This window comes from Macaca mulatta, chromosome 9, assembly GCF_049350105.2.
Source record: "Macaca mulatta isolate MMU2019108-1 chromosome 9, T2T-MMU8v2.0, whole genome shotgun sequence".
NCBI classification, from domain to species: domain Eukaryota; kingdom Metazoa; phylum Chordata; class Mammalia; order Primates; family Cercopithecidae; genus Macaca; species Macaca mulatta.
Window position 1 is genome coordinate 133,835,630 of NC_133414.1, and position 14,463 is coordinate 133,850,092.

Here is a 14,463-nt window from a genome sequence, read left to right on the forward strand (position 1 = left end):
AGACTTTTGGCTTAAAATGGGATTTTACTCTCTTTCTGAGAAAGGAATCCACCATACTTTGATTTAGATAACCACACGGTCTGGAACTCCATTTAGTGAAAATTAAATTTTATGATTCATATAGCCAGTGTCTTACCTCTGTTTTCAACATATTCACACAGCAGGTGAAATGTGTTCAGGAATTTAAAAGATGAAAACATATGTCTTTTAAGTAATGACCACCAAGAGCCACTGCAGATAGAAACAGCTTTATTTTTTCCATTCAGGCTTTATCAAATAACTTGTTCAAAAAGCATATACGAGAGCAAAAAATACCACATGCAATCAAACTTGTTTGCCTTATAGTCATTGGTTTTTAGAAAAGATGTGCACTTGAATAATTTCTAATTCATTTTCCAATTGTTTCTACTTCATTTCTTTCAAGTTAGCAATGACAGATACATTTTAGTTAACTGTCCATCATATTCCTTATCTTTATTCATACTGAAATAATATAAAGCCTATAAAATCAAAGCATATACTGTTCAGAAATCTGAAAAGGTTCTTTTACATAATAGACTCTGACATGTTAAGAAACTACACACAACAAATAGTTGCAAAATGAATGAATAGGATAAAGCTATTTAAAAGTCAACATAGTAATATTTATCTAAATAATTTTAATCAAATGAACAATATATTTATCTGATAGCATCTATCTTTTAGAATACAAAAAAAGTGCTCAGATTACATTTAAAAAAAATAACAAAAATCTCTTAGAATGGAAATAATTTAAATAAGGATGGTAGCACAGGGAATCAAAATTACATCTTTGCTCCCAAAACAGGAAGGCAGGTGTGATGTATTTGAAATTAGAAGGGGACACAATACTGAGATTGCAAATGCAAAGTTTCCTGCCTTGGAAAGATAGAAACTGTCTTTGAAAAGTCCTTGTGTCTTTATAGAAAGCCACGAACACAAAATCACATCTCTCAGCTAGACTGCTGGTCAAGTAATAAGGTTGGGTCACTTTCCTTGACTATGCTTTTCTAGCTCACTATCAATATTCACTCAGCTGGGGCTCAAAAGGACACATAGGTGTCCTTTTAAGACACTTTGACTACTCGGATCAATATATCAAACAAATAAACATAATGCATGAACACAGCAGCCAAGCAGAATGATCTCCATGCTCAAGTCACTCTGAGGCTTTGCCGGAGTCAACCTACAATGCCACCCTCAGGGATAGCACAGTGGTTCACAGACAGGGATGATTCATCATTTTCCTCTGAAAATGAATTCTGCAGGAAGAAACCAGAGTTGTGGTAAGATGTTGAAATCAAGTTTTCTCTTCATTTGATATTCAAGGGTTGTGATCTTTATGAATACCATTTTACATGCTAATCACAAAGACAAAAGGAGGAAAGATGCAGTGATAACATCAAGTTGGACATCCAAACGCTAAGGAAGCCACGTACCAGCCCTACCCTGCTTATTTTTAATAGTGCACAGATTACTTACTACACTTTCTGAAGCTTTATTTTGAAATTTATTTCAAATTTCAGACATGTTCATAATTTACTGTTGAGGAAATGAAACAGCATGTAGAACATAATTCTAACTGTATTAAAATTACATAGGTGTGTGTATACATACATGACAGTTCTTGAGTATGGTAGGGTTTTAGATGATTTTTACTTTTATAACTTCTTACTGTTCTGCTTACAGTATCACTTTTGTTATAAAATGAAGCTCTTTTCATTTTAGAGGAAAAAGAGAAAAAAAGCTCTATAGATTCTGAAGGCAGTTCCAAATAAGCTTCTCAAATGCTCTTACGAGACTATTTTGCAGGTCAAAATCCCAGAAAAATATAAAATCTTGTGATGAGAGAAAATGGCTTTGCTCACTACTCTAGCATGGTTAGGAGAGCACTCGGCACCTGGCAGGTGACACACATGCTCTGAATGAAGAAATACGGCTGACTTGGATTTTGAGTTTCCACAGATTTCATTTTTAAAATCATTCTTTTATGATCCTTTTTATTCTAGTTAGCTAAGGATATTTTCAAATTTTTGTCGAAATTCAGTACATTTTAGAGAAAAGTTTAGTATCAGCAACAGGATTCAAACTACCATGTTTTATAATATGGCTGTTAAAAAAGGATGAACCAAAACAGAAAAATGGGCAAAGTGGGGACTAAAAAGGGCTTGCTGGCCAAACAGCTGGTAGCAGAAAAGGAGATCAGCTGACAAAGAGGGAACAAGAAAATAACCCTCCTCTGTTCTTCATCCTGTTTCCCAGACAGCTTGACTATAGCTAAGGGACATGCCTGACTCTCCTCCTCCTGTACCCAGCACAGCGCCTGCCACCTTGACAGGCGGGCAAAGGACTCAGCAAAAGAAAGTGATAGGGAAGGAGGCGGCTGGCCTCTGAGAGGGAAGGAGGGGGCTGGCCTCTGCTCTGAGTGAGAGGGAAGGAGGGGGCTGGCCTCCGCTCTGAGTGAGAGGGAAGGAGGGGGCTGGCCTCCGCTCTGAGTGAGAGGGAAGGAGGGGGCTGGCCTCCGCTCTGAGTGAGAGGGAAGGAGGGGGCTGGCCTCCGCTCTGAGTGAGAGGGAAGGAGGGGGCTGGCCTCCACTCTGATCTGCTCTGAGTTACTCAGGGGGGCAGAAGCCACCCTGACTCTGACTCTCACATCAAAGGGCAAGAAATGGATTGTTCTAGCTCTTGTCCTGGAACAGAGGTCAGAATGATTCCTTCTTACATGTGATTTGGGCAGAACTATGAAAGTGATCACATACTAACTAATTTCCACTAACAACCAAAGACAAATGTCCTGAGTTGTAAGATAAAAAACTAGGGACTATTTCCTTTGGATGAGGCTTAGATCAAGGCAGGAACCAATGTTTTTCTTTTAAAAATTTAGTTTCTTACATTTTTAGAAATAAAGCAAATAATATAACTAGAGTAATTATGTATTTTATTGTCCAAACTGGGATATTTTTTAGAGTAAAAGGGAATACTATGTTCTAGGGGAAAAAACTATGCCAAGACAACAGACATGAACAGGACTGTCCTGAACAAATGGATACCTGATGCTAACACAAGATCCTTTTTAATGTTTTATTTTTTCAAGTTCTCTATTAAACTACAGAACATTTGGCAGCAATTTAATATTGAACACTGAGTAACAGCACACAGTTTTGTTCTTGAGAAGACACATTTTCTAAGTGATGAAACAAACTTTCTACCTTCCCCATACTTAAGGTTTCCTAACATAAGTTCATGTTTAAAATGGGCCTGAGGAAACAGTCTGTTTTAATTTCTTTAACAGAACCAAAAAAAAATGCACAACTGTGATTAAGTTACTTAGATTCACTTCTTCATTTTACAAAATTTAAATAGGAGAATCTGAGCATATCTTGCTCTAGAAAGAAACCTCCAAAATGATAAACCCCAATTATGGGGGCTAGGTCACAACACAGTTTTAAAATCTTTATATTAACCATGAGATTCTCACAGATACATTGCCACAAAATATATTTTAAAAGCCATAGATAGTCAAAATAAAAACTGTCTTAATTTGTGGGTGGTGACAGTTACTTCCCCACAGGTACTGAGTAAGTACCCTGACACAAACCATCAGCACAACACGGGAAGCCCCGGCAGAGGCGAACAGGTCAGTTTCTGAACAGCAGCATCCGCTCGGAGCACTTCTGCCCCACCAGGCTGGCGTACTGCAGAACAGCGGCCTCCTCACTCGGGTCTTTCTGCTGTTTCTTATAAACACCGTAAGGCATGATGGCTCTCTTGTGAAACACCTGCAATCGGTCAGGTTCCGTGCTGCGATCTTCATCCACTGCAATGACAACAAATACTGATTTGTAAAATGTCACATATCAAACTTTTCATTTCCTTTTTTTCTTTTTTGAGACAGAGTCTTGCTCTGTCGCCCAGGCTGGAGTACAATGGCGCCACCTCACCTCACTGCAACCTCCGCCTGTCAGGTTAAAGCGAGTCTCCTGCCTCAGCCTCCCAAGTAGCTGGGATTACAGGTGTGTGCCACCACACCAGGCTAATTTTTGTATTTTTAGTAGAGATGGGGTTTCACCATGTTGGCCAGGCTGGTCTCGAACTCCTGACCTCAAGTAATCCACCCGCCTCAGCCTCCCAAACTGCTGGGATTACAGGCTTGAGCCACTGTACCCAGCCTTCATTTCTTAATTAAAAAATTTTTAATTTAAAACATAAAAATTATGTATTAAGATGTCTTTGACGAGTATGTTCAAGTGAGGGTGGGCAGCATTAATATTAACACAAACTTGAGTATGTTAGTAATTAAGTAACAATTGCCATGCTGAAGGTGATAAAGACCCGCCAGGATGACAGCTGAAACATCAAGCAGAGACAAAGAAGTGTGTCCAATTAAAACACTGGCCTCCTGCACCTTTATTTTCTGGCACATGATAAAGTTTACAACTCTCCAGCATCATTCCTGCATCTGATTTAAGTCTGTTTCGCCTCTCCCTGTACCCACATATTATCTGAAGTTTTCATCTCTGCACTGAAACTTCCGGCTGACTCTGCAGTTGTGACTGACCAGGTCTGGACAATGTGCCCTTACGGTCTTAGGTAGGAGGGCAGATTCTTATAGCTTTCATGGAAGACGCAGAAGAGACTGTTGGTGGCTGCCACTATCTGTCCTTTTCTTCTTTCATATAAAACCAGCCCCGGTCTTCTTCAGGGCACACAGGTTACCCAGGCAAAAGCCTATTTCTCAGCCTTCCTGCGGCTGGGTGTGGGCTCATGACCAAGTTCTGGCCAATGGGATACAAGTGGAAGTGTTCAGTGGAAGTTTCATCTTTTCCAAAGGATCGCTGACCTGTACCTTTTGCCGATTTTCAACCTTTCCCTTCGTTCTGCTGCCTGGAACATGGATGTGATGGCAGGATCCCTACCCTCCACCTTGGAGTTTCGGGCGAAGAGCTTACTTTCAGTTCAGCCAAAACAAAAGCTAGAAGGCAGCTGGGCAACTGAGGACTTCATGGAACAAAACTGCCATACCAGCTCCGGGTTGCCTATGTCTAGATATTTACATTACAAATAAACTATTTTGTTTAACCCAACATTATCTTAGGTTTCTATTACTGGCAGTCACTCCTAATCCTAAAGAATATAGAGAATAATGTTACAGTATCTACTAAAATGTACAATGTTTCATATCACTGACTCAGTAAGTCTATTTCTAAGAACAATCCTACAACAGTGGTTCTCAAGCCTGACTATATATTGTAACCACCTGAGATTTTGAAAAATACCAAAGCCTGGATCCCCTCCCCAGAGACCCTAATATAAAAACTAGTCTGAATGGGACCTGAGCTTCAGCATTTTCTTAAGCCTTTTAAAGTGGGTTAAGAACAACTGTCTTAGAGAAACAGCCACACAAGCGTTTCCATGCATGTATGAGGCTGTTTATGGCAACACCCTCTCTAACATTAGAAACTAAACAGCCTGAATGGCCATTGATACAGAACTGGGTAAAGAGTTAAGGTATAGCTACAGAATGAAACGTTATACACAACTATTAAAAAGACAAAGGAAGACAGACTATTAAGTGAAAGGCAAAAGTAGGCACAGTATAAACAAGTTATTTTATTTAAAAGTCCAATGTTTAAAAATCTGGAGACATATATGTCAGCCTGTTAATAGAACTTATTGCTAACCCTTCCCATTGCCCAGAATTACCCACTTCTCCAGAGCATCAAACAGCTCACCCTCGTACTCCCCGGAGAACTGTCAGAGGGCTTCCCTGGACCCATATAAAATAGGAAACCCACTCTAGTTCTCCTTTATCTTTCATCATAGCACTTACCGCCACCTGACACATATATTTACTGCCTATTTCCCTTTCCATTAGGAATAAAGTGCTGTAAGAAGAAATATTTCAACGGTTTCGTCTGCTAATATTTCCCCAGTGCCTAGAACACTACCTAGCACACAGTAGAGGTACCGCAAATATTTGCTGCATCAATCTCTGGGAGAGTTAATTATAGACTTTCACACTGGGACACACACACACACTCATCATTTTTTTATATTCTGTAAGACTTTTGTCATCTAAAAAATAGTTGTTTTCTAAGGTTGATTTAAGCATTTTAGTTTTGTAAATTTAAATCTCCTGAAAATAAAAATAGAAATGCCAGCCTCCTTTTCTATAAATCAACCAGACTGTTTTAGGAGATTTCTTAGTCTTCCAGCGATAAACTCCTATATCTAGTTCTCAAAGCCCAAAGCCAATGATCAACTTTTCACAGTAGATCCACTACAAATTTGAACATTTTACTGCATGTCCACTTCATACCAGGCTCTGTGCTCTAAATACTTAAATTAGATTACATCCCTTATTTTGTAATCATAGCAAAAAAAAAAAAAAAAAAAGTGTATTCTTCCTCAACAGTCACTGCTTTCTCTAAAGGGATATTAATTAATTAATCAGGAGAAATCATCCAAGCTCAATTTCAGAAGTGACAGGCATAACACTCCTTCCGACATCTAAATAAGAGTGTTCCCACTATATGAATTTATTTCAGAGGCTTAACTGATCTCAATCATCTTAGAGAATGTCAGTTAGGGCATTCCCCCAAATGACTACATTCTATGCCTGTTTAGAGGTTTGTAGCAGGAGATGCAAGCTGATTATGTGCTGTCAGCCAAAAAGAAGTTCTACACTGGCAGAGAAGACCACAGTCTTTGATTGAGAACCAGCTTGGGATGGCATGGAGGGATGAGGAGAAAGGAACACCAACGCTGCCAGTCAGAGGATCTTCACATCCACAGAACTGAGTGCCATTGTCATTTTCTATTTCTTTTTTTTTTTGAGATGGAGTCTCGCTCTCTTGCCCAGGCTGGAGTGCAGTGGCATTATCTCCACTCACTGCAAGCTCTGCCTCCTGGGTTCACGACATTCTGCTTCAGTCTCCCAAGAAGCTGGGACTACAGGTGCCTGCCGCCTCGCCTGGCTAATTTTTTGTATTTTTAGTAGAGACGGGATTTCACCGTGTTAGCCAGGATGGTCTTGATCTCCAGACCTCGTGATCCGCCCGCCTCAGCCTCCCAAAGTGCTGGGATTACAGGCGTGAGCCACCGCGCCTGGCCTGTCACTTTCTGTTTTCAATTTGTCCAGGGACATATTCAAAGGAGATCAAGATGAAGATGGACATAATCTGTCACGAGAAGGAACTTCTTCAATATCGCTGTTTCATCCTGCGCCTGCTTGCCCTCAGCTCTGTTCCTCACCTTCCACCTGTTCTGCTCTGTATTGCAGGAGGCTGGCTCCTGCAGGCTCAGATGGTCTCCAACTGGGTTCAGCCAGTAACAAGGGACTGGAGCTGGGGGAGAGAGAAGCAAGGGCATTTCCCCCGCAAACCTCTCCTCTCTCTTCCATGGCTCTGCTTTTTGGAAGCTGCTCTAGCTGTTCTTGAAGTTATCAGGGTTCTGGGTAGCCCTGACCCCTGGACCCCCTTTCCTCTTCAGCGTAGGGTAGCAGTATCTTCCTCCTAATTGCTAATCTCTGGGTCACCTTTCTGTGCCTTGCTTGGCTCCCAGCAACACTACTGCCTGTTATCACCAATTCCCTGCATTACATTTTCTCTGTTGTAAATACTTGAAGTGGTTTTGGTGTTCCTGGTTAGATCCTGATACACATACGAATTTCAAAATATGTTTCTTACAAATTACTTTATCCAACCAAAGGGGAAAGTTCACATACTTTGAAACAATTATACGTTTAACATGTACTAGGTTACCACATCCCTTACCAGAGTAAATGACAAACAAAGGAAGAGGCAGCACCTTGGTTCCTGCTGTCCATTTTGGATACTTTAATGTGTGCATATTGCAACGTGAATAACAATCTCTACCATCTAAATGTGTCTAGCAGGAAAACGGCAGATGCAAGCATGTTTAGAGTCTAATACAAATAAAAAAGTGAAGATCGGTGAGATTAGCAAGTAAAAAAACAGCAAGAACAATGGCAAAACAAAATTTTCTAAATCTAAAACCTTGAATTTTTTAAATTGGAATTTTAAAGTATGTCTATATTTATACAGAATGATGCTTTACAGTTTAAACCTTTATCCTAAAATATTTGGGGACAGATATACTTTAAGGTCCCAATAAATGAAACGTTCTTATTTGCTAGGGTGTGAGATCTGATATGTCATTTTATCTAAAATAAAATGTCATCTTCTAATTTTTACTTCTTTCCAGTATGACACATACAAATAAACATACAAGATTATGAAAAATCTACCATTATGTATAATTTACATCAATTATTTTAAAGTGTATTCCCTTAGAGAGCAGAAATTTTGTCAAAATATACACTTCCATTCTATTTATTGAGATCACATGAAAAAGCTCTAAAATGACACACTGTCATATTTTTGGGAAAACTACAATACCTATGTTTCAACCACTGAATTCCAGCTTGGCTTATGATGCCACTGAGATCTATCTGTTAACAAACATATCTAATTAAGTCTCCTAAACTTCTAAATTAATTTACAGCATTTTTATAGAGTTATGGCACAGAAATTAATCAAATTCAATAGTTGTTTTTTTTTTTTTTTTTTTTTAAACTCCAAACAGTTTTGAGGCCTAGAATTGCTCTGGATCAAAGTTGTCAAATCCATAATAAAGTATCTTATAAAGTAGATGTTAAGAAGCTATTCACTTTTTAATGTCATACATAATTATAAAAAGTGATACTAATGAATTTTAAAATCCTCTCATTCTCTTCAATGTTAATGTATCCAAGTCACTTGGAAATCCAACTATATTTAGTCTTAGTGTTCAAATCCTTCAGAAGTTTGTAGGATTGTTGTTTAATATTGCAAGTAATGTGGTGCTAATTCTATCACCAACTCACAGACTATGCTGGAACTTGATGGAAACTTTTAAATTAATTTACTAAAATACAACTTAATTTTGTCAGTTGCCCCAAATTCTTTAGTTTTCCCGTGAACACACTTTGGCTATAAAAATGGCACAGAAACATCTAATAATATGTGTTGCCACCATCTGTCAAGCTCCTGCCCATACCATCCTTCAAACCTAACTGCTTCCCTGGGTTAATGTTCATAATGCCCAATACACCAGGTTCTAACATTTCACAAAATCCTCAGTACTTAGGTAAGATTATATCTAATTCTGTAGTTATGTTAATTCAAACTTAATTTGTACATTGTGTCAGGAACAATTTATTCAACCAGGAAGGTATACTCAGATATTAACATACAAGTAAATAAAAACATTTAGTTTCCCTTTAAAAACTAATACTAAAGCCTATCTTCTCTCACCTAAAAAACCCTTTAATTGTAACTCAAATTTAGAATTCTGCGTACCCAAAGAAATCAAGCTACAAATGCAGTACTTTAGAAAAAGGGAACACAGATCAACAAGACATACGGTAATAGAAACAAAGGAAAGATACACTATACATTTTTAAAAACTCAATCTATCAAACTGACTGAACCCAACAAACTGTCTTGGAATTAGTTATCAATTAATCAATATTCAATAACAACATTGATTTTTAATTTTACATAATTTTTAGTCATCAAAGTAATGCCTGCTGTAAAATTCAAGTAACATAGAAATAAACAAAGTAGAGCGGGATGTCAGCCCCCATGCAGAACCCTCCCTTCTACAGTTTCCTCCTACCCTCACCAAATCCCCATCCAAGTTACCAGTGTTTTAACAATTTCATAAAATGCATTTAAATATTCAAATATGGTTTTGGATCACATTCTAGCCATACCTTAATTGAAGGAAGAAACATCAAATTACCCCTTCAGTGGGTATAATATATTAACTTGAGAAACTACTGATTATCGTTACAGGCAAAACATACTTCTGTCTTCTGGGCTTAACGTTCTGTGGTCTTACACTCATTTAGTTACATTCCTAAGAAAGGCAGATTCTTATTCTTAGCATATTCTACATAATTAACACTAAAACCTAAGCAAAAGATACTTAAGCTGTTAACAATAAATTATGATTTATATACTAAAGGAAAAAATGTACCCCAAATCCTTACAAAACCCGTTTATAATCATCTTTTGTTGCCTGCCTAATAAATGTCATCAGTGCTTGTAGACAAAAATTTCTATAGCTGAACCCACACAGCACAACAGGCCTTTTCTTAGGTGACCGTGAAGATAACAGAAAAATCAGCCATCTGGAGATTAAGGACCACGTACCATTTAATCTAAGAAAAACTCCCAGCTTACTGAGATGTCTTAGAAACCTGTTCCAACTAGAACTTCTGCCACTTTTCCTCTCTGATGTATCACAATCTAATTTCATAAAATAAAAACCAAAGGCAATCCTGCAAACTCTCTTCTGAGATGAGCATTTGATCACTAGTGATACAAATATGTTGTCAACTCCATGAAATTTTAATCTTCAAGGAAAACTGGTGGGCAACAACTACTTGATTTTTTTCCCCAACTTTTTATTCACAGGAGATGAACTGCACATCACAGGTGCTTTCAAAGGACAAGAATCTAGAGATCAAAGCTTTACTTCTCCTTCTTATGGGGATTTAACTCATTTGTTATTCTTAAAGAGACTTTATAATTTCTAGGCTTTTCAAAAAATAATGAAAGTCTATTTTCTTACCTTCATTATTTACTGCTACATACAGCATTACCACTTAAATAAAACAAGTTACACACTCCAAGGAAGATACTCATATAAATGGCAGATGGCCAGAGATAGCTGGACAAAACTGATTTAATGAAATAATTTAAAATTTTCAACAAATGTATGACAGCGGGAGACATATTCTACAAAAACGCAACTCTGGAAGTTCAAAGTCAAGTATGATTTAGAATATTTTAAAGTGACAGGAGATATTAACAAATGTTTTAATCTTTACTCGGGAGGGGACAGGAAAGGTGAGAAGAAAGGAAGTTTTTCAGTATAAAATGGCAAAAGAATAGGCCAAGAAATGCAGAGTAGTTGTGATAGAAATAACAAGGCTCCCCAGCCCATTCTTTAAGCCCATTTGGTGGGAGGCTCAGAAATTATTTTGAGACTCCAGCTGAGAGAATTACGCATGTTCATATTCTATAAAGTAATACCGTTGTTAGTAATTTCACTCAAAATATTTTTCGTCAAAATGAAAACTAAGAAATATCTAAGCTTGTAAAATGTCATTTAATAACAGCTTGTGATATAATTTACATACCATGTAATTCACCCATTTAAATTATACAAACCAAGGATTTCTAGTGTATTCACAGAGTTGTGCAACCATAACATCTATTAACAGTCAACATACTGAAGAACTGCCAGACTGTTCTCCAAAGTGGCTGCATCATTTTACATTCCCACCAGCAGTATACAAAGGTTCCAATTCCTCCATATCTTCATGAGCACTGTTATTAGCTGCTTTCTAGGTTGCAGCCTTCTTAGTGGGTGCATAGCAGTATCTTTTTGTGATTTCGATTTGCATTTCTCCAATAGCTAATGATGCTGAGCATCTTTTGATGTGCTTACTGCCCGTTCATATGTCTTCTTAGAAATGTCTATTTAAATCATTTGCCCATTGTTAATTGGGTTGTCTTTTTATTGAGTTGTCAGAGTTCTTTACATATTCTGGTTACTAGATCCTTATTGAATGCATCATTTGGAAATACACACTCTCATTCTGTGAATTATCTTTACACCTTCTTGACTGGATCTCTGAAAGGACAAAAGTTTTAAATTTTGATAAAGTCCAATTTATCTATTTTTTTCTTTTGTTACCTGTGCTTTTTGTATCATATCTAAGAAAATACCGCCCAGTCCAAGGTTATTAAGATTCACTCCAATGTGTATTTCTAAGACTTTTTTTTTTTTTTTTTTGAGATGGAGTCTCCCTCTGTCGCCCAGGCTGGAGTGCAGTAGCGCAATCTCGGCTCACAGCAAGCTCCACCTCCCAGGTTCATGTCATTCTCCTACCTCAGACTCCCGAGTAGGTGGGACTACAGGTGTCCGCCACCAAGCCTGGCTAATTTTTTGTATTTTTAGTAGAGACGGGGTTTCACCGTGTTAGCCAGGATGGTCTCCGTCTCCTGACCTCGTGATCCGCCCGCCTCGGCCTCCCAAAGTGCTGGGATTACAGGCGTGAGCCACCGTGCCCGACATTTCTAAGAACTTATAGTTTTAGCTCTTACACTTAGGTCCAACCCATTTTGAGTTAATTTTTGTATATGGTGTGAAGTAGAGGGCCAATTTCATTTTTTTGAAAGACCCAGAACCATTTGTTGAAAGACTGTATCCTTTTCACTGAATTATCTTGACATCCTTTTTGAAAACTAACTGACCATAAACATGAGGGTTTACTTCTGGACTCTCAACTCTAGTCCAGATCTGTATGCCTACCTGCATGCCACGACCACATAGTGTTAACTTTATTATTCTTTTTAAAGATTGTTTTGGCTATCCTGGGTTCCTTTAATTTCCATGTGCATTTTATGATGGTCAGTTTCTGCAGGGAAGCCAGCTGGGATTTTAATAGATAACTGCTCTGAATCTGCAAACGAATTTGAGGAGTACTACCATCTTAACAATATCAAGTCTCCTGATCCATGGACATGGGATGTTTTCTTCACTTATTTAGGTCTCCTGTAATTCCTTTTAACAATGTTTTGTATTTTTCAGAATATAATTTTTGCATTGCTCTGTTAAATTTATTCCTAACAATTCTATTTTAATGCTATTGTAAATGCAATCGTTGACAATTTCCTTTTTAAATTGCTCATTGTTTAAGTGTGTAGGATAAAATTGATTTCTGTGTATGCTGAACTCATTTATTATATTTGATAGTTCTTTACATTCTTTAGGATTTTCTATGTGCAAGGTCATGTCATCTGAGAATAGAGACAGTGTTACTTCTCCCTTTCCAATCTGAATGCCTTTTATTTCATTTTCTTGCTGAACTGGCATGGCTAAAATATAATTTTTCAAAGGAAAAAATAATTTATGTAATTTAAACTCACGATATGATGTTGATTAAAAATAACATTGGCTCCCAAAAGTCACATAACAAAATATAAAACATTTAATTTATCAAGATGATTCTAGCCAGAAATAACTCCAGGTTAATTTTGATATTATGCTCATTTGATATCAAAGTCCCATAAAAGGTCACCAGAGAAAAGCAGAAAGATAATGCAAAAATCAGGCAATTGCATGCAAAAAAATCACATCAACTTTATCACCTCAGCACACACACTGCTGGCAGGACCTGTAAATACTGGCCAAGTAAAATGCTAACAAAATCTCTCTTATGATGATGAAATAAGGACTCTCAAATTTCTATTCCATGTTTTGACTCCTAAGTACTCATCTTAGACACTTCCTATTCCACTGTTTATCTTTATCCTACTAAAGGCAAGGCTTAAAAACTCATAGAATACAATGAAAGAAATGTAAATTAAAACATGCTATTACAGAATTTCTCAAAGATGAGAGGGAAGTTGGTTTATGTGCGGGGGCTTGGGCCAAAGAGACATCTGCGAGTTCAGGCTGGCAGGACTTGACCAATTCTGGCCCATGTGGTCAAGAAATTAGTCACATACAAGGGAACTGAGCATATAAATAAATATACTGAGAAAATGGGAGGCCAGATTTCTCAGTCAGAGAATGGAGCTACAGGTATGGAAAAGGTGAAGACTAGAACTGTTGAGTGGATTAAAATTCCAGATACTGGTGAAAACTCATGACTCTTATACACTGATATAGACAAACAGATACATAGGTAGATATAAATGTATGTGTGTAAACTCACATATATTGCCTAGATCTGTCTGCTGAGAGGGCTTAGAAACAATGAAACCCCAGCAGCAATGACCATACTTATTAGTCACATCTTGTATTCCAAATATTACTCTCCACGAAAAAGAACTAGGGCTCCTTGGAGAAGTGCCTAATTACAGAACTGAGTCAGAGAAAGCATAAGATCAGTCTGAAATATTTTGTGCCAGAAAGGAAGTGCTCAAAGAATGATGGGGACTCGTCAAAAGAAAACATGAGTCACCCTGAAAAGGCTCCTACTGACCAAATCTGAGACAATTTGAGCATTCAAAAGAAATAATGAAAGTAACAATATTTATAACACATTGATTAAAACGAGATGCCATGAGTCCACGCCAATATAAACAACAGACAGACAGGGAAAGAGGGCTGCTTTTCCTTATGGTAGAATGCCAACTAATAAAAGTAGAAGTAGTGATAGAATTAGAAAATCATCATTTGGCAGCCATCTCAGTAATAACTGATTGAGGCAAGAACCATCAATGGATGTAAAAACTAGTAGATATACGTTTGACACAATAGGATAGTTACACCGTCTCGAGACAGCTTTCTACAAAATATTTACCAATTACTAATTAACATGTACAAAATACTTATCAACTTTACAGTGGAGAAACCTGGT

At 37.6% G+C, this 14,463-nt stretch overlaps 1 protein-coding gene across 20 annotated transcripts in view; it reads right to left on the reverse strand.

Annotated features, from left to right (window-relative positions):
* Positions 1 to 232: 232 nt before the first annotated feature.
* Positions 233 to 14,463, reverse strand: part of ATE1 (arginyltransferase 1) — a 185,641-nt gene continuing 171,410 nt past the window's right edge. For 15 of the 20 annotated variants that reach the window (XR_013398433.1, XM_028826941.2, XM_077947716.1 and 12 more), the window contains one exon: positions 2,902 to 3,834. Coding sequence is in view for 19 of the 20 variants with exons in the window: in XM_028826941.2 (XP_028682774.2) it covers positions 3,656 to 3,834 (179 nt within the window). In the remaining variant the exon portion in view is untranslated. Of the gene's footprint in view, positions 1,281 to 2,901; positions 3,835 to 14,463 lie in introns of those variants that run through there. The other 5 variants (XM_077947719.1, XM_077947717.1, XM_077947718.1 and 2 more) reach the window with 1 other exon arrangement.